General features: G+C 43.1%; 1 protein-coding gene across 2 annotated transcripts in view; it reads left to right on the forward strand.

Annotated features, from left to right (window-relative positions):
- Positions 1-435: 435 nt before the first annotated feature.
- The window catches only part of METTL3 (methyltransferase 3, N6-adenosine-methyltransferase complex catalytic subunit), a 54,178-nt gene continuing 34,346 nt past the window's right edge, over positions 436-20,267 (forward strand). Inside the window, exons 1-8 of one of the 2 annotated variants that reach the window (XM_068131244.2) lie at positions 436-652; positions 1,702-1,904; positions 6,479-6,705; positions 7,221-7,577; positions 7,863-8,015; positions 8,188-8,487; positions 10,239-10,426; positions 15,277-15,315. In XM_068131244.2, the coding sequence (XP_067987345.2) occupies positions 1,796-1,904; positions 6,479-6,705; positions 7,221-7,577; positions 7,863-8,015; positions 8,188-8,487; positions 10,239-10,426; positions 15,277-15,315 (1,373 nt within the window). In that variant the 5' untranslated portion in view covers positions 436-652; positions 1,702-1,795. The remainder of the gene's footprint in view (positions 653-1,701; positions 1,905-6,478; positions 6,706-7,220; positions 7,578-7,862; positions 8,016-8,187; positions 8,488-10,238; positions 10,427-15,276; positions 15,316-20,267) is intronic. The other variant, XM_078787009.1, reaches the window with a different exon arrangement.

A 20,267-nucleotide genomic window follows, 5' to 3' on the forward strand; every position in this document is an offset into this window, starting at 1 on the left:
AGCTGTTTTAAAGACCTGGAGGGAGGAGTGGGATTGAAGGGAGTGTGGGAGTTTGTTCCAGAGGCGGGAGAAAAGAGGAATGAAAGAGTGAAGGTGAGCAGAGAGCCGAGATTTCGGCAGTTTGACCATCAGAGGGTTGCTGGCAGATCTTGTGCGACCTGTAGGAATATTTGGGGGACAGAGCACAGAGAGTAAACCGAAACCCATGATCGAAAGTAAACCCATATTTCTCTTGAATACTTTGTCTCACATCGGAACATTACATTTTCTCTCTCCCCCTTGAACGATTGTGCCCTATTGTTGCCTCTCTGTGTTACCACACTATCATTTTAACTATCGATATTCCATGAGCGTCGCGCTTTCACTAAAACAAAACAGTGACGTCATTTGGGTGTGTTTTCCAGCTCGGCGTTAAATTTCTCCCACTGTGTTTCCACTTATGGAATTATTATCACTCGTTCAGTTGGAATGAAAGCTTATTTAAAACAGGGGTGCGCAGAGTAAGGATAAACATGAACTTCAAAACCTAAACCACAAAACCAAAAAAAACAAAATACAACAGCGGAGCGGAAGGCCTGGTTGGTTGTTTTTTTTTGTTTTTTTTTAGCGCGAACTGCTTCTTGGGATTGAACATTGAATCCATTCAGTGCACGTACGTTCAACCAATGAATCATCCATCGTACATGTTCATCTCGTGCATTTATAAAATGATACTTGGTTTATTGTTTGCTTGTCCGTTTACCTCGAAGGACCTTGGTGGACCCGTGGTTGTTAAATATGTCGGTCCGGACCAGTCAGGAAGAATTATATCGCCCTTACACTTCGAGGATTTTAATTTGATGTTTCATGGAAATTTTTCTTCCTTTATGACCCTGACGACATTGCAAACGGTTTAACATCAACATGGCGTTATCCTGTCAACGGTTTAACATGGCGTTATCCTGAGGCGTTCAGTCGAAGCGAGACGTAAGTGAGTATCTCCCAAAGGCGGAGAAAGGTACTCGCCACCTCGTTTATGTCACCTCAGGGTCACCTCAGTGAGGTGAAGGGACTTCGTGGGGTCGACCCGGCAACGTTTTAGATCCAAGTCTTTCACAAACCGGTTGTTCAGACCTGACGTTCGACTGAAGGTGATTTTTCGGGCAAAAATTAGGAATTTGTTCGGGATGCCGGAGATAACACTCGCCTCTTCTTCACAAAAGACAGATCTTTTAGTTTTACTTCCAACTCGACCGACTAATGCTAGCAGGCAAGATCTTAGGGTCTTGAGTTGGAGCCCCCGTCCTTTCGTTAAATTACACCAGGTGGGTTGACTCAGCCTGTAGGTCGGCCAAATGAGTACCAGCTGACGTGTGTGTGTGTGTGTGTGTGTGTGTGTGTGTGTGTGTGTGTGTGTGTGTGTGTGTGTGTGTGTGTGTGTGTGTGTGTGTGTGTGTGTGTGTGTGTGTGTGTGATGGATTTATCATAGTCCCCTTACGTCATTGTCTTGTGGGTGCCATGTCGAGTCCACTTGGAGACAGCACATCCATTACAGTGACAAATCCCCATGGAACACTCACTTTTATGGTGGCGATACGGTCATGCTCACCAACATTTATCGCTCTAAGATTCCCATTGAATAATTCACATGACTCTTTGTTTTCCTGTGCATTAATAAATTGTAAAAAAATTTATATATTAGTTTTTTTTTTGTTTTTGTAGCGACACAAAGTTTCCCAGTTGGAAAGAAAAAGACAACAAAGTAGAAGTCGCATGCTTGTGATATTGCTGGAGGAGTTCCGGCAGACTCGGCACGATGTCTGATACATGGAGTAGCATCCAGGCGCATAAGAAGCAGCTCGACAACCTCCGGGAACGACTGCAGCGACGGCGGAAAGACACAGGAGCGTTGGGTTTAGCCTTGGGTAAGGATGCTCTGTTCTGATGTGACCTCTATACCTCGCCATTATTATTTGCACTAAAAAAAATCTGATCCTCCAGCCCCTCTTCCCAAAACGTTTGTTTTTCTTAACCTCAAAGTTATGTTTTCTGTGACCTACTGTACAAAAAAACCACCTTTAGAGGCCATTTTTCCCCGCAGAGCAGGGGCTGGCCTTTTTCGGGCACCGTGGTCCCCTTTTTTGAAGCAATGTTTTATGGCCGGATGCATGCTCTTCCTGCCGCCAACCCTGTTGGTCGCCTCTTGGAACGCACAGGGAATTACCAGTGAACCGGTACTCAATTTACCGACCTCGGAAGGATGGCAGGCTGAGTCAACCCCCCTGGCGTTAATTCAGCGATCGACCGGGATTCGATCCTAGGATCCCAAGCCGACACCCTAACCGCTAAGCCAACACCAGGCTTTGTGACATACTGTACACCTGAACATTATTTCTGGGACATACTATACCCATATTTTGTATTGCTAGACCACGCTGTAAAGATGTTGTGATGTAAAATGGCTAGGCTAGGCCTAATCTTTCACGAACTGGCTCGGTATGCGTTTGACATGACGTTTGACGAAGTAATTAGGGCAGGAATTTTTTTGACCATAGTGCCAGTGATTGCTCACCTACTCTTAGCAAAGGACAATATGGGATCTTTAACGTCCATCAACTAATCCTGGCAGACGAGACATCCAGTCCATCTGAGGGATGGCACACACAATGATGAATCACCCTGCCTGTGAAACATTGGGATGACGTTTATAGCTGGGTCAGGATTCAAACCCAGACTGGACAACTTAGGGGTGATTGTGCGTACCTCGGCCATCCTGCCAGACATTCTGCATATTTCGACCTGGTTCCTTAAATATAATTTTGGGAATCAACCTTCGCTACAAACTTGACTTGCTTGACTTAATTGCATAGGGCTATGGTCACTCCCTCGCAATCTGCATTCCAACCCATTTCCTCCAACGCGCTCTTTCGCCTGCCATCTCTTGGCTGGGCATCCACTTGGCCTCAGATTGTTGAAGTCAGTCCTGTACGACTCTTGTAAATATGTGTTTGGTTGGCTTCTAACCACATGTCCAAACCATTTGAGTCGTATGAAACTTGACAACATCCATTATCGTGGTCTCCACACCTAACACTCGCTGAACTTCCTCATTTCGAACTTGATGGACTCTTGTGACCGCCCAGTATGAACATTTGCCGTCGTTTGGCGTCTTCCTTTCTCAGAGTCCATGTCTTGGATCCACTCACTGCTATCGGAAGCACCAGCACCTTGCACAGTATTCTTTTTAATTTTGGGGTTTATTCATCGACTCCATATTGGCATCCTTAGTCGGTCAAAGGCCTGTGCCCCTAGGGATATTTCCAAAGGATATTGGCCGAGCATTTGGGCAGCTGATTTCCCATTAATGTGAAATTGTTCAATTGGTTGGCCATCGACTTCAATGATTCTGTTCGGGTGTGTCGTTAACTTGCACTTCTTTTTGTTGATTTTCAATCCCCATTTCTTGAAAGCACTGTCCAGTTCCTTTGTGGCAAACTCGCGCCTACCAAAGACCGCAGATACTAGAATTGAGTCGTCCGCTTACCGGACATCTACTGAGGTGTCATTGAGGTGAAGATTCGAATCCAAACTTTTTAACTCTTTCATGCTGACTCTTTCTAGTATCTGCGGTCTTTGGTAGGCGAGAGTTTTCATGCTGACTCTTCTTTCGTGCTGTGGTGAAGAAGCCATTGCAGGGGACTGCTTTTAACTCTTTCATTCTCGAACTAGAACGCCACTCAGTAGAGCGCATACTCCCGCCGTGGGTCAAGTTGGAATAATACGTTTTGTTTAACATTCCCTCTCCCCAAAACAATAAATGAAAAAGAAAGTAGGCCCTAACTCTCAGATAATTTATTTTGATATATCTCGGAATTAGAGGAGAAAAACATCATTTAAGAATAAGAATAAAAGCTTTAATGCAGTAAAACAGAAAAAATTCCCCCAAAAAATTCCTGGATCCGGAATAATATCCTGAGCTTCACCAAAAACTAATCAATTCTTCCTTATCCCAAGGGCAATCATCCCACCAACTTTCATCCAAATCCGTTCAGAAACTTTCCAGATATCTTGTTCACAAACACACGAACACACACACACACACACGGACGGACACGATCAAATGCATTACTCCCTGGCGGTAGTAATAATAGTTTGGGGGTTCACATCATAAGCATACAAGCAAGCTCTCCATTCAAAACCGTTGATAAGGAATGGCTGGCTTGGAAAGCGCTAGAGAGCTGCTTGGTAACTGAACACCACCCCTGGTTTCCTCCCTTTCACGATTAGCTATCTTAACATGGATATACACTAGGGCTGTCAACCGAGCCGAGACCGGGACGAAATCCCGGCGGTTTCGGCTTTCGAGACGGTCTCGGGACGGTCCCGAGATAAATTGATTGACGCAATTTCTCGGTAAAAAAATCCCGGTTAAAATTCCAACTTCTTGCAGATATTTTCCATAATAGAGGCATTTATTGAGCCTTGCTTTCATTACTCTGCTTCTGCACAAGCATCATTTTTCGCAAGTGCAGCTGAACTGACACAAACGATGATAGATAAAGTAAAGTCACTGTTCCAGGATTTTCCCCTTGTCAACAAACAATGCACTGCAAACATGCCGCTGCGCGATCGCAATGACCCGCCGCTGCGGCTCAACTTCAGCTGAGATTTATGGGCTGTGGCTGGCGCGGCGAAGCGAAAAATACTTTGATAACGAGAGGGGAAAAAGAAAAACAAATCCCGCCCGACCGGGAGCTGGGCAGTATCTCGGCGCAGGTTGTTGAAGCCTAGCGAGCGAGTAAATAATTCGACTCATAAATAGTTGGTACTTTCAAATAATTGACGTTGGTTGAGATTTATTTCAAATCCCACATAATGTGTTGATGACTTGATGTTTACAGTTTGTCGTTTTTCATTGCTGTACATAACTTAAGTCATATTTATAAGCCTATAATGCATTTCGGATTGTACACGTAATGTCGTAATATATAAAGTACACTATTTCCTGACATCGCTTTTCGCTCTGCTTTATGTTGTCATTATCCATCGTGTTAGACTGAAAAAATGAGTTTAATGTTCGTTTTGTACGAATTAACTTCAAGATTCCAGAATGAGTTCACATTCAAACTTTTCAATGGCTTTTTTAGTTAATTTGTTTCTATCTTGGCGTTTAAGATAACGAATATGATAAGACAGCATGGCGATAACAATTGTGAAGATAAGGACTCAGGCCTCAGGCGAGGAGGGGGGGGGGGGGGGGGTTTGGTTTGACGGTTTGAATGTGAAAGTATTTTGGTTATCTTATCTCCACTTTAGGCCTGATAAGTTGATTACCTTTACTTTAGTCACAGAGTCAAAATAAGGAGGGGGGGGGGGGGGGGGGTGATCACTACACCGCCTGCTTTATAATTTACTAGCAGAAGTACCCGGCATTGACGGGCGGGGGGAAGGGAGGGGAACGGGGGGGGGGGGGCGGCGAGCCCCTTGGCAAAGCGAGCGATTTTTTTTTTCATAGCGTCATAGCGTTCATAGCGTCATCACGTGATCGCTCTGAGCGAATCAGCGCCCACCTGCTCTGATGCCGTTGATTCCATGCGCGAAACAGAGGAACATCCGGGTTACAACGGCACCCGATCACAACTTACAAAATGATAATGAAACTCCAACCGGGACTCGAATATGCCTGGGCAGAAACATTTTCTCCCTCTCTCTGACATTCCGAGCAAGAAATTACACGACAATACAAACTGTAATGAGATAACCCGGTCCCGGTGAGATAATTCAACAAAACTTTCATGGAAGATATACATGTTATTGTTATTAGGCTTCATCGGGGATTCACGATGAATGGGTTGCTAAACTTACGGGTAGTGGGACGTGCGTCAGGTCGGTGAGCACGCTATATTGAACGCTTAGCGTTAGCGGTGGCCGATCATCTGCATGTAGGCGGTGTATTTTATTTCATCCCGGTAAATGGAAGCTAAGTCGGAATTGAAGTACTCAACATCAGAAAGGAATTTTTTTCATTGTTGTTTATATATTGTAATGAAATTCCATTATTTTTGAAGCCCTTTTTTTTTTTTTTTTTTTTAAATGTATTACTTTGTCAGGAACCGAGCCGACCCGAGATCCCGTTATGAAAATTGAAAATTTATCGAGACGGTTCCGAGACGGGATTTTGAATCTAGCTAACAGCACTAATATACACTTTAACACGGATTTTGCTCAAGGCAAACAACCCCCTTTGGGAGAGGGGTAAATTTAGTCGCTACAACCTCCATCATGTGACCCTTAGTCCTCCTGTCGAGTTTGGTTGAGATTGGATAAGTAACGACCGAATGTATCGTGGTTATACAGACAGACACCAAATTGCGTATTTTAGTGTGATGAGCAAGCAACAGTTCAATTAGGCCTCTTCATTCGAAACAAAGCCTTCTTTATGATTTCAATCTTCGATTTACATGGCTACATTAGCGGTTCCTTTTCCATTTGTCAACAGTACCTGGGACAGACGTCAGGCTGCCTGATGATGGAGCATCTTGCCGAAGTGACAGCCCAGGCCCAGCTGCAGCACAAAGTCCTGGCCAACCAGGTTCTGAGAAAGCCTCAGATAGTGCAACACCTTATGTGGACCCTGGACTGGAGCGACATCTTCTGAATTACCTCTCTGATGTGGTGCTGCCCTTACCTGTGGATTCCAGCACTATTTGCCATGCTCTATCACAGGTATCACTGTCAGGATGTATGCATTATTAGTTGGTGTACAATTTTTTAAAAATTACTTACAATACAATATTTCTCATTGTTATCCCAAATTATATGTGCTTTACCCCCAAGATAGTGGATTATGTCCACTAGTGGAGTCACCCGTGGGAATCCCACGGGCATGGAGGTGTATCGTTGCGATCGTTGCAGCCGTTTTTGCGGTACCCGGGACAATAACGTTAGGCAGGAGTCCAAACCTGAAAATTCTGGAGACCAAAGCTGAAATTGGAAAAACAATATAGCCTATTTTACTCCAGGGGGTCCCAGGATTACCCACCCAAAATTTTGTTGCGATCGGTTCAGCCGTTTTTGCGGTACCTGGGAACGGCTGGATGGACATTTGGTGAATTATAGTAAAGATGCTGTGGACAGGTGGAGTGTGTGGCTGAATCATTGTTGTATTCGGTCATTCTCTGATGTTTGGTCTTTTTCTGAATTTCTTTCTTTTTCTTTTTTTTGTTCTTCCCATCTCCAAGCCTGGTCATCTGGTGCCAATGAGTGCAGTTGAAAGTTTGCTCGAAAAATTTGCTGCTCAGGAATTGATCGCCGTCCGCCATGACACGTTGCCTGACGGTCGACCCTGCTTGTCTGTCACGGACGCTGAGCACTCGACGCTCGGCGCATTGCTTGGTGTACCCACGAGCCCAGCAACAACAAAAGTTATCGGGGCAGTGGATGCAACAACTCCAGTGTTGGGGTCGAGGCTAAATTCAGTTGTGGGTGTTGGGGAAACGGGAAGCAAGAGGAAGATAGAAGCTGCAGATGCTGGAGGACTAAGAGATTTACCTGCAAAGGTAGTGAAGAAGCCATTGCAGGGGACTGCTTCAGCAGAGGTAAGGTGCACAACCAGACGACATTCCTCATTACTCACATTTTCAGGTTTTATGTGAATTATCTCATCATTGATTTGCTAAAACCAGATATTTCATCCAGAAACAACTACAGTTTTTCTGCAGGCCATTTCAAAAAATAGATAACTTTATTGTGTTTGATGGCACCTGCTACAGGTAATACTGTATTTCTGTTGATTTTTAGATTTGAATTGAAGATTGCCGGGGCTTAATTTGATGTAATTTAGAGCGGAGGCAATATTAGTTGGTCTTTGTGGTCCCTGACAGGTAGATGATGAGATAGCCAGACTATTGTCACAGCAATCTACCAAGGAGCGAGAGAGCAAGAAGGTGAACACAGAAATCCTGCAGCTCCTCTCAGCCAGCACTGCCAAAGAGCAATCCACTTTGGAGAAGTTCCGTTCTCGAGGCGGCGCACAGGTACAGTCAATTTGTGCTCTCTACCACTTTGTGCACTCGACCATTCCGGCAATTTAACCGCAAAGCAAGGAGGTGATTCAGATGCAACGCCCTATGGGTAAGAGTTTGCAAGACATCACCATTCACAAATGCTGCCGTAGCTCTCACTTGGTGCCTACCTTTTCCAATCCAGGTGCAGGAGTTCTGTGAGTACGGCACCAAACAGGAGTGCGTAGCAGCAAGAGATGATAGACGTCCATGCTGCCGCCTGCATTTCCGCCGTATTATCAACAAACACACAGAGGAATCCTTAGGGGACTGTTCCTTCCTTAACACCTGCTTCCACATGGACACCTGCAAGTTTGTTCACTACGAAATTGACCATGGGCGCGCAGGAGGCGGCGGGCGAGCGAGTGACTCTGCACGAATGGATGGGACAATGGACAAACGTATTGCAGATGTAGACAGTGCAGCGAAACTTTTTCCGCCACAGGTATCTCATTGTATATCACACTTTTATTGGAGAGCTTTTTTTTTCATTTTCTACCTCAGGCGTAGGACGCATTATGTTTTTGGGTTATCAATCCATCGTTTATCACTTTTTATTACCACGATAACTTTTATGGTTCAAAGGGTCAAAGGTCATGTGACCTTTAGCTAAAAGTAGCAGATTATAGTTACGGTGATAACTTATTAACCATGAAAGGAATTTTGACTAAACCTGGCATATATGTACATAATACATACACACAAGGAGGGGGATTGTGGTTATTGAAGACGCATCGCTTAAAAGGTGAAAGGAGTACAGCTGGGGAGGGGGAATTGCTTTTTTGTTTATGCAAACACTGACAAGGGCATTCTACCTACCTATCGTGCTTCATTTCACCCATTAGCGTCTCACTAGGCTAATCCTACCTTGATGAGGTAGCGGTTGAGAGAAAAGATTGCCATATTTCCCTGAGAGAATGTTGGATTAAGGGGTGATTTATTAACCATGAAAGGAATTTTGACTAAACCTGGCATGTTGGATTAAGATTAAGGATTAAGGATTAAGGATTGTTGGATTAAGGACCCCTTCTTGTTCCGGTTTATTAAAAGTAAATGCAAATAACAATGAAAGGTGAGGTAAAAACGAATATCCTAATGCGAGACATCTCCACTCTGACTCATATACAGACAGGGGGGAAAACAAAAGAAAATAAATAATGGCCTTTTGTATAGTGCCGGCACTTATCTCTCTCAACGAGGTCGTGGAATGAAATGGCATCTGCTATACGATGTGCCCCGAAGCGGCTCGCGCGGGGAGCGCTCCGACAATGGTGCCGGCGCTGTGCATCAAAAACGCCTGATGCGAAACAAACAGCCAAATTGGGCCGCCTTTGAGATTGATTCCTCATCCTGGTGTCGAACAGCACAGCCTTGAGCCCTCCACAAGCCAAGTAGGTGCCGAAAAACTACCAACACAGTCCAGAGATCCTTGGTGAGACCCACGTGACCAGCTCACGAAGGACAAGATGGCCCCCTTCTTGTTCGAGCAAAAACCCAAGAGAACTCCTACTGAGAGAGACCCAAGAGGTGCGCGCTTCTTCCTCCTCAAAAGCGCACAACTCCACGACCCAGCCGAACAAACAATGGCTAGCGTCCTGTTCTAGCACATGAGCGAGCAGCAGCCGAGAGCCACCTGAGACAAAAAGCGACCGACCGGGGCGAAAGCCAGAACGAGAGAGAAGGAAGGAGAGGGAGGAGGGACTCACCTTCCCTTGTGAGTCAGTGAGTGAGTGAGTCTGTGAGTGAGTGAGTCTGTGAGTGAGTGAGTGAGTCTGTAAACACTTCAGTCATTATCGCTTCAACTACACCCACGATATTGATTAAACTTGGCTACAAGTTGCACATCACTGACGTCATTGAAAAATCACAGGGGGCTAATTACACACTGGGGGTTATTAATTTTATGCCCTAGAACGAATTAACACAAAAGCCACGCCCCTTATGGCGACATGCAAACGCTCTTACCTGGACACGCGGCCTACTTACTACATCGAGATTCTCCGCGGCACACAGCATTCTAAACCTACACGATTCTAACTTTCCTAAGGTATTTCATTACCTACCTCCACAGGCGTAACTATATATATATATAGACCAGTTTTCCAGACTTTTCCCCCCACAGCCGTTAGCATATTGAACTGAAACTAGGTAAGGGACATGCATTGCAAAGCAATTCTCCCTCTTTTTTATTTTTAGTGGATAAATTGTGACATCCGCTTCTTGGACATGAGCACATTGGGAAAGTTCTCTGTGGTAATGGCCGATCCCCCGTGGGACATCCATATGGAACTCCCATACGGCACGCTCAGCGATGACGAGCTGAGGCGCCTCAATATCCCTGTGCTGCAAGATGATGGATACATCTTCCTTTGGGTCACAGGCAGGTCAGCGTAACATCATTTACTTGTTTCATTATAAAATGTATTTTCATATTGTAAACATTCGCTGCTTGCAATTATATGTTATTATTTTTGTATTTCATTGTCTTACTTATGAAGGTCATAATAGGCATGATTGTTCATGGTTATAATTTGGTTATAATGGGGGTGCAAAGGTCAAGATATCTATGAGCTCCACGTTTCTTGGCCTGGCAGGATTACTAGAACTTCTCAAGTTCACATGTCTTGGAAATAAATCTACCTTTTTTTTTTCATTTCCTGTCACTTTAACAATTTTGTGAAAGTAATTTTTTAAGTGGAGAGTTTATAGAACACCTTATCCCAATATCCCATGTAGTTTCCAGAAAAAGGATAGGGGGAAGTGTCTTTTAAACTGTTGCTTTGTATTTTGCAGTAAACTAACCGTTGGGCACCGCCATAGTTCTCTGAATGCTTAATTGCACAGTTATGCTGCCCTCAGAGCATGAGACTGCATAATTATTTTGTTAAATTATTGCTAAACAGAAGTGCTGAGAAGGCTATTTGTGTTCTACAGTGTTCAAGTGCAGTCAGACCCCGCTATTTGCAGGGGATATGTTCCTGGAAAGGAAAATGCCATGAATTGCGAAACCGTGAATGATTGGGGGGCGGGGGGGGCGAAATGTGAGGCAAAATCTGCAAATGGTGAGGAAAATCCCGTGAATGTCGGCGATAATCCACGAATGTCGATGAAAATCCGCAAATGAATGCCGTGCCATTGTTTCAATGGGGAAAAGGGAGACAGCTAATTGCATAAATAAATACTGTAGAGTGTTTTCATTCTGTACAGTGACTTGCGGGATGGAATATCACGTGAAGCTATTCACAGTGTGAATGATGAGATATCCCGTGAAAGCCATGAAAACGCAAAGCACACAGCAGTGAATGCATAAGCAGGTCATGCTCGTGGTTCGTCGATATTTTTTTGCGTATGTCCAGCTGCTTTATGTATGGCTGGTGAAAGATGGGTTTTATAAATGTGTCAAGCTAGCAGCTCGTGAATTATTTTTTTTGCGCCCCTTGAAAAACTGCTAATTTATGGAACACTTTTCCGTGAATAGAGAAACAGGTCGCATTTTATCAACCCGCGAATACTTGGAACCCGCGAATAGAGGAACCGCGAACAGCGGGGTCTGACTGTATAATTCAAATGAAATGAAATAATGATTTTAACGTTTGTTGAAAGAAAAGAAAACAATTCTTTTTCGGAACTTTACCGCTGTTAATGCAACCTCTTTTACACCACCTTATATAACACGTTACACTAGTTCTTTGTGCCTCTTGTTTGTGTCTTTCATGACATCCCTAAAAACAGGAAGTTTCCAGTTTGGAATAATTCAATTTTGTTTAACTGTCAGACAAGCAGACAAAGTAAAAACAAGAAAGACCACACTGTGGTCACACCTTCCAACAAAATCCGGTAACGGGCCAATTGGGAAACGCGCATTTAAAGAACTCTTAAAATATGAACAGCACGATTGGGAAACACATTTAATGCGCTATTTAATGATTAGCTCAACACTTTTTATCCATGACAGCCTCCCCACAGTTATATCAGAATGAGCTGATTCAACACACAGTAACGGATTGCTTATTCCCAATATGGGGCGATTCAAAAATTATGTAACTATTTTTTAAGTACATGTTATAGCCATGACAGTATATTTGGCAATATATTTTTTTGTCATTTCCGTTACATCACGCTTGATTACGTAACTTAACGCTTGATTACCATCATTTTGTCGCTGTGATATGATGTTTGGAGTCAAGCGACCGATCTGAGTGTTGTCCGGCAGCCGTCCTACAAATGGGTCCACATTTCAAAAATCGATCCCCAACACAAACTCCAACAACAGCAACGCGAAGCTCTTCTCTTGTAGGTCGCAGATAAAAAAAAATTACCTCACCCCTCCATGCGCATGCAGGCTCGGGACGAGATTCCATACAATTTGCCAAATTCAGAGCCAAACTACTGCTAAACTGCAGATTCATGTTCTGATTCATGTTCCGATTCATGTTCTACAGTATACAAAATGTGAAATTTAATTGAAATATAGTTGCTCCTCAATCATAGACTGACGTCTGCAGATAGACAAAGTGGACCAATTGCTTAACCCCTTGTCTTTCGCTTCATGCGTGCGGTAATAATATTTTGCAGTAATATAGTACACAACGTTTGGGTTTTAGGCTGTTTGTTCACTAAGGTTCTCATGTACTACTACTGTAGTTGTAAAGTTATAGTTTTTAGTAAAATGATTACTTGTTTAATGAAAAGCATGCTCACTACTTTTGGTTGAACTGTTCCATTAGAGCAACACAAGTAATTTTAAAAGTTTACAGGAAATTGTTTATTTGCTATCTGAGTGCATTACATAAGATATCGTCTGTTTTGCGAGGTTTCTTTAATACCACTACAATGCAGTGTTTTTTGTAACCCATATTTTTGAAACAATTATTTTTTCTCCTGGTTGTAATTACCATATACCGTCCTTGTGAAAGCAACAACAAATGTTGCAAGGATGCTGTAAAACGAATTGTTGGAAAAAAGTTTATTCACGTCACTCGAAGGCAATCCAACCTTTCCTGTTTAACAGTAAGTGTAACACAAAGTTAGGTTGTTATAAACTTATAACACTTGCTTTTGTTCTTTTTGTTTAGTTGGAGTAAAAAAATTATTTACGTTGTTTTTGGAGATCGTGCTTACTTTTTTTTTGTATGAGAGGAAGGAACATGTAATTTGCATGGAATGGAGGAGAAAAACAAAGTGAAGGCTAAATAATCGTCATCAGAGTCCATTCATTCCACTTGTTGGTTTATTTAAAACTGCCATTGTCATATACAGGGCAGGAAGTTAAGGACATCAAGGGCAAGGTTTTCTTCGTTTGACAGATGTTTTCTGGGCCACTAAGGCAGTTCTGGAGTGGGTGGGGTTGAGGGAGCAAGGGGAGAGGGGTGCGGGGGGTTGAACAAGGCAAATACATCCAAATCTACCCCCCAGAACCTGCACCTCCTGCCCACCCCCCCACCCCCCTCCAAAAAAGCTCATACAGTGTTAGTTAGGTTTATTTGCAGCAACAGTTGCAAAATATACACTTTAGGTCGTTATAGGTAAGAAAGAAAGTCAGAAATAGAGGTTTTGGATCAAACAGAAATGTTTTAATGTAAATTAACATTAAAAAATGACTTCAGAGGTGGTGTGATGAAGTTGGGTTGAGTTACTTGAGTTGGGTTACACTATCAGTGTAGGCAGAAATGCTTGGAGACCAAAGTGTATGATTATTTTTTTTCTTTTTCTGGGTAGCCATAAACAAGTCATTGCATAATTAATCTTAGATACACAGTAGTATTATAGGCCGTCTTCATATCCTCACTTTGAACTTCTTCCTGCCTCAACCTCCCTCCTCACAAAGCTTTTCCTTTAGTTCTTTCTCGTGCTTTATCGAGTCGTGCACCATAAAAAGACAAACGTCGATTAATTTTGATAATTTGTGCAAACTCTCGCCTTTTCTATCACGTTTATACGCACTGACTTTCTCTTGGATCATCATCACCACTTGCCTACGCTTTTGAGGCGCTTTTCTTCGATGACATAAGAAACTAGAACAACACTCGGTGGAGCACACACTCCCACCAGACTGAACAGTTTATGTTTTGTATCCCACTGATAGGCCAGATCTAGATTTGGACCTGAACCAAAATCAAATTGCCTTGTTCTTGTCGCCTAACCAACTCGCTCACCTTGTTTCATCATAACTTGTCCACAACCTTTTGAAATATCATGCTATATATCATTTTAGGCCTGTCTCTCAATGGTGAAGAATCACTGAAAAATTAAATAATTCTCGTATCCGGATTCGGATCTTCACCAAAATTGAAACAATTCGTCCTTGTCACACACCCCACCTGTCCACCAAGTTTCGTCCGAATTCCGTTCATAACTTTTTGAGATATGGTGTTCACAATCAGACAGGGTTGAAAACATAACCTCCGCCCACCTACGGTGGCAGAGGAAATAAAACTCAGTAATAATGAAGAGAAAATAATCGTTATAAAGCACGAACGACCACTTCCAATAGAGAGAATCCAATGATGAGGGTGAGGGAAGGATGGAATCTCGGATGACATGTGGAGTGGCTCAGCCGGCCAATGAGCAGATGGGAGATGGTGGGCCAATCACAGCCACGATCGCGTCTCTGCATGTGTCTGCCACGAAAAGTTTTTTCTTTTAAGTTCAGATATGGAAATTCTGAATATGCGGGAATTCGGATATGAGAGTATCCACTGTATACAGCAAACGAAGTTGGGGGTTGAAGATCGTGACTGAGCTTCAGAAGTACTATGGACTGACAGGCAGTGGCAGCAGTGAGGAGGGCATAAAAAATAAAAATAACCACCTTTAGAGGCCATTTTTCCCCGCAAGGCGGGGGTTGGCCTTTTTCGGGAACCGTGGTTGTTGTTGTTTTTTTGGTCCCCTTTGAGGAGGAGGGCATACCGGTCATTATTTCCGTGAGTTTGAAACATTTAGAGGGGCACTGCGGCAAGAGGTTATGGCACTGACGACAATTCAAGCTGTCGTTTATTTTGAGGCCTGTACAGGTGGACTGATTGACCCGTGTGGACAGGAACAAATTGCAATAACAACTGTAGTATTCAACAGATTTCAATATATTTGTACCATGACATGCACAAAAACTTTGGATAATATTCACATCTCAGTCAATGTCATGTTCAGCCTTTGTGGAACCATTGACATTAGCATAATGGCTGTTGTTTATGCTTTGTGCATTTAATACATGCAGCTTTTTTTGATCTTTCAGGGCGATGGAGAATGGCAGAGAATGCCTCAAGCTGTGGGGGTGAGTGTCACCGAGGATCGTAGGCCTGTGATGTCCGAAGCAATGAAATGAGGAAACTGGATGAATGAGAATGCAATAAATAAGGCAACAATTTTAGATATGGTGTGAGATGCATTTAACACAGAAAATTCATTGCCTTTTATAAAAATGTGAATTATATTTATACATTTGATGGATGTGCAAAATCAACCAACCATTGGTTGGCCTTGAAAGAGATGTTTGTTTATCGAACTATAATATAAAAAGAGCTCGGTCTGGATGTGCCTGCGTGGGTCTGTCCGTGCATCCGTGCGTGCTGTCAATTGTCCCATAGGGGATTTATACATCAATTCTGATCGCCATCTTTTTATCAATCACATGCTGGGAAATCTGCAAACAATATGATATAGTTGAGTAAGGTGACGATAGATGGGTCGGTTTCAATTTACATGAAAACAAAAATTCTTCCTTCATCTTCTTCTTCACTTATAATAATGGTGAGTCTCTTTCAATCCCGTTTCTCATATCAATTGGATTCAGATAACGCTTGCTATCTTCAATACCTTTTCTTTCAACATTTCCATTTTATTCATATAACAGTAATAGATCCCACTATCAAATAGTATTTCTGATTATACACCACCTTTTAAAGCATCATAAAGCAGGTCGCGCTACTTACAACACAGGTGAGAAAAGGATCCAAACAAAAAATAGATGATATTTCAATAATTTCTTTGCACCATTTTTAAAGGGTGAAAGTTATCTTTTACTTATATTCTCTGAAAACCTCAGTCAAAACACTATACCATCTATTTATTACATAAGCAAAAATAGCAGAAATCCCCTCTGCACTGTATTCTTCATATAGTCCTTGAGCCAACCGGCCATATTTTGAAGTGAATGCTCCGGCGGGGGGAGTAATTCTCATTATGATTTTCCATTAGACCAATGTCTCAAGTGTCAGAAAAGGTGTGATGGACATCTGAGAACGGTAGCTTAGTGCCCGGATGGACGCCATCTTTGAAACCACCCAGCTCGAAAATGCCCATTTGGTGGGGTACATTGTTGCACGTGTATCTGGACTTCTATACTAGCTATCGATGTGCGGTTGATGACTAAATATACGTCCGATGTGTACCGTCTAAATAAAAAATAATATGAAGCATTTTGTTTTAGATTAATTATTATAAAAATCAATTATCGAAAAAAAATCATATATTTTTCAATATTTTATTATTAGACTTGTACTTTTTTTAGTGAAACAACACTGGTATGATTTTCCAAATTATGCATTGTGCTACACCGTTTATCTGTCTATAAAAATAACTCAAAAACTAAAACATATCATCCACCACGAGTGTACACAAAAAATATATGAAAAGGCATGCACTTTCCACAAACCGAAACTATGTCAGTTGGAATTTCCCGCCGATAATCAACCCACAGAACCCAGTGCCGAAAGTGACGTCAGTCTATTCTATATCTATATTCTATATTCTATATCTCAGTCTGAGATTTGTTGCGGTGACCTGATTAATTTCTGAGGGGGGGGGGGGGGGGTGGGTGGCTTAAGAACTAAAAGTGAACATGTTAGATGGCGCCACATACAACTCTATTATAGAGTTGTATTGTGGCGCCATCTAACATGTTCACTGACTTGGATGAGTATGTCTATGTAAGCTGGCGAGCTTTTCGGATATCGGAGTAATCTAACGTCAGTCTTTTTGTTCTTTCAGCTGAGATGGCCGGTGTCGAGGCGAAACGGGCGAAGATTGAACCTGAGTCCGGAACGTGCATCCTGTGCAGCAAGAAGTCGCCACTCTCTGAACTAAGCAAGGCAGCGGGCAACAGTTCTTGGAAGACATTGTGTGACGCAGCTGCAGTTAGAAACTTTTATCCAATTCTAAAGCTAGTCCAAGAAGGCGCAGTTGAACTTCCTAATATTCCAATATTATACCATAGGGCTTGTAGATCAGACTTCACTCACAAAGGTTTTAGTCTTCGACAAGGGGCTGTGTCACGATACTATCTAACTGCAGAAAATCGGGCTACTGCACTGAGGCAACTACGAGAAACTATCCTTGTGAATGGCAGCGACACATCTCACACCAAGCACCCTGACTTGTCCACTTCTCGCATCAAACGTGATGAGTCTGGCGTCACAGCTATCTGTGATCTACTGGAAAATGACTGGACCAATCCATTCGCCGATGATCCGTCATGTCTTCTCAGTATATCTACCGGAGCGGCTGCGAGGGAGGACGTTTCTAATGACCTACTCAACACCCTGCAAAAGGGGGAAGCGGCGTATCAAAGCTTCCAGAAACGTCTTGAAGAGGGAACAGGCTTTCATGACACATTGAACAAGCTAAACTTGAAGACCTTTGGTAAGATCAAGCAGAAAGTTGTGAAGGGCACAAACAAGGAGATCGTCCTGAGAGCTGACAGACAACTGTTTGCCACCATGATACTCATCGCCAAGACAAGGAACCTCGACATGCAACTTGTCCTTTGTCACCCACTAGGGCCGTTACCATGGTCTTTGGCAAACGTTGATGGGACAATGAAAAAAACGAACAAAGCTGCACTTGCGAAACACATGGAAGGTCTTGTGGAACCAGCCGAGAACGTTGACAAGCGAAGTGCAACAATAATTGATGCGATGGCTCTCATACAAAAGATGCATGGCGAGAACGACACGTTCGAAGAACTATCTGACCGCATCCTTGCTGCAGCGCTTCACGCTGGTCAAGGCAGTGAGCGCATCGATGTTGTCTTTGACACATACACAGAAGAATCCATCAAAGCAGCTGAGCGTGTGAACCGCGGTTCAAATGAAGGCATCAGTTTCAGCGAGATCAGACCCGCACACAAAATCATGAACTGGCGGTGTCTCCTTGCTTGCAGCCAGACAAAGGAGAAACTGGTTGTGTTTCTGGCGGAGTTGTGGAAACATGAAACAAATCGCGAAAAGCTAGGCAACAGAACACTGTATGTCACCTGTGGTGAAAAATGTCTGGTACTGACCCGCGATAGGTGGAAGTTGGTGCAAGCACTCGAATGTAGCCACGAGGAAGCAAACACGCGTATGTTTCTCCACGCAAAGCACGCCGCTACCCACTACAAGACGATCATCTTAGTGGCAGATGACACCGACGTTCTGATCATCAGTCTTCATCTCAGCAGAACCATCGATAGTCAGCTCTTCATCAGACGAGGAACAAAGGTTCGAGTCAGAATGATCGACGTTGGAAAGTTGGCTGCGGTATTGGGGTCTGGAGTTTGCAGTGCATTGCCAGGGCTTCATGCATGGAGCGGGTGTGACACTGTGAGTGCTCTGGCTAGCCAAGGAAAGATAAAGGCTTTGAAGCTTGTGCAAGCGAATGAGCTGTATCTTCAAGCATTCACAGATCTGGGATCTTCGTGGAATGTACCAACAAACGTCTTCAATAGCATTCAGGCCTTCACGTGTCAGCTGTACGCCAAGAACACGAAGATCGTCGGTGTTAATTCGCTCCGTTATCACATGTTCTGTGCAAAGAAGGGCCAGATCGAATCTGGACAATTGCCGCCTTGTGAAGACTCCTTGATGCAACATACGCTTAGGGCCAACTATCAGGCGGCTATCTGGCGACGCAGCCTTGAAAACCTACCAGACGTCCCAACACCATCAGCAGGACATGGTTGGGAACTCGATGATGGCGGTTCGCTCACAATCCGATGGATGGCGGGTCTACCAGCTCCAGATGTCGTCTTGAATCTCATCTCATGCACATGCAGAAGGACGTGTCGACCGTCAGATTGCTCCTGCATACTGAATGGGTTGAAGTGCACTGTTGTGTGTAAGCTGCAGGGATGCTCCAACATGGTGCAGGATGATGCTATCGTGGCTCAGGATGCCAATGACTCTGATGGCGACTCTGATGATTAACTTTGTGTGCACTGTATATTGTATAGCATATGTTGTTCTCTATTATAATGCAGGCCAAATTGCCTGAAAATCTTTATCGACAGATAAACGGTTTAGCAAAATGTATAATTTGGAAGATCATACCGGTGTTATTTGACTAAAACATGACATGTTCAATGATACCTCCGCTTGCTTATTAGGAATATATATCGTATGGTGTTAAAATCAGCTCCATACGTCTTTCCAAACTCTAGTAATGAATAATTAATATAATTGGCGGCCATTTTGAAATCCAAGATGGCCACCAAAGTGCAGATTTCCTATGTAACAATTTCCGCCTGCTTATTAGATATCGTATGGTGTTAAAATCCTCTCCGTACGACATTCCTAACTTGCGTTATCGTCAGAATAGATAATGCCAGCGGCGGCCTAAGTCATTTTATGCCTCTTTACATTTATTTGTGTACACTCGTGGTGGATGATATGTTTTAGTTTTTGAGTTATTTTTATAGACAGATAAACGGTGTAGCACAATGCATAATTTGGAAAATCATACCAGTGTTGTTTCACTAAAAAAAGTACAAGTCTAATAATAAAATATTGAAAAATATATGATTTTTTTTCGATAATTGATTTTTATAATAATTAATCTAAAACAAAATGCTTCATATAATTTTTTATTTAGACGGTACACATCGGACGTATATTTAGTCGTCAACCGCACATCGATAGCTAGTATAGAAGTCCAGATACACGTGCAACAATGTACCCCACCAAATGGGCATTTTCGAGCTGGGTGGTTTCAAAGATGGCGTCCATCCGGGCACTAAGCTACCGTTCTCAGATGTCCATCACACCTTTTCTGACACTTGAGACATTGGTCTAATGGAAAATCATAATGAGAATTACTCCCTCCGCCGGAGCATTACTTTTGGTCTGGCTCAAGGACTAATATATGAAGGGTGGCGGACTGATGGCGATACATGCTACGACATCTCGTATTTCAGTGCCAACTTTTCAACACATTCTTTTTGCTAACCCTTCCCACCTCCCCACTCCACCC

Source organism: Myxine glutinosa, chromosome 11 (genome assembly GCF_964187855.1).
Source record: "Myxine glutinosa chromosome 11, kmMyxGlut1.1, whole genome shotgun sequence".
NCBI lineage: Eukaryota > Metazoa > Chordata > Myxini > Myxiniformes > Myxinidae > Myxine > Myxine glutinosa.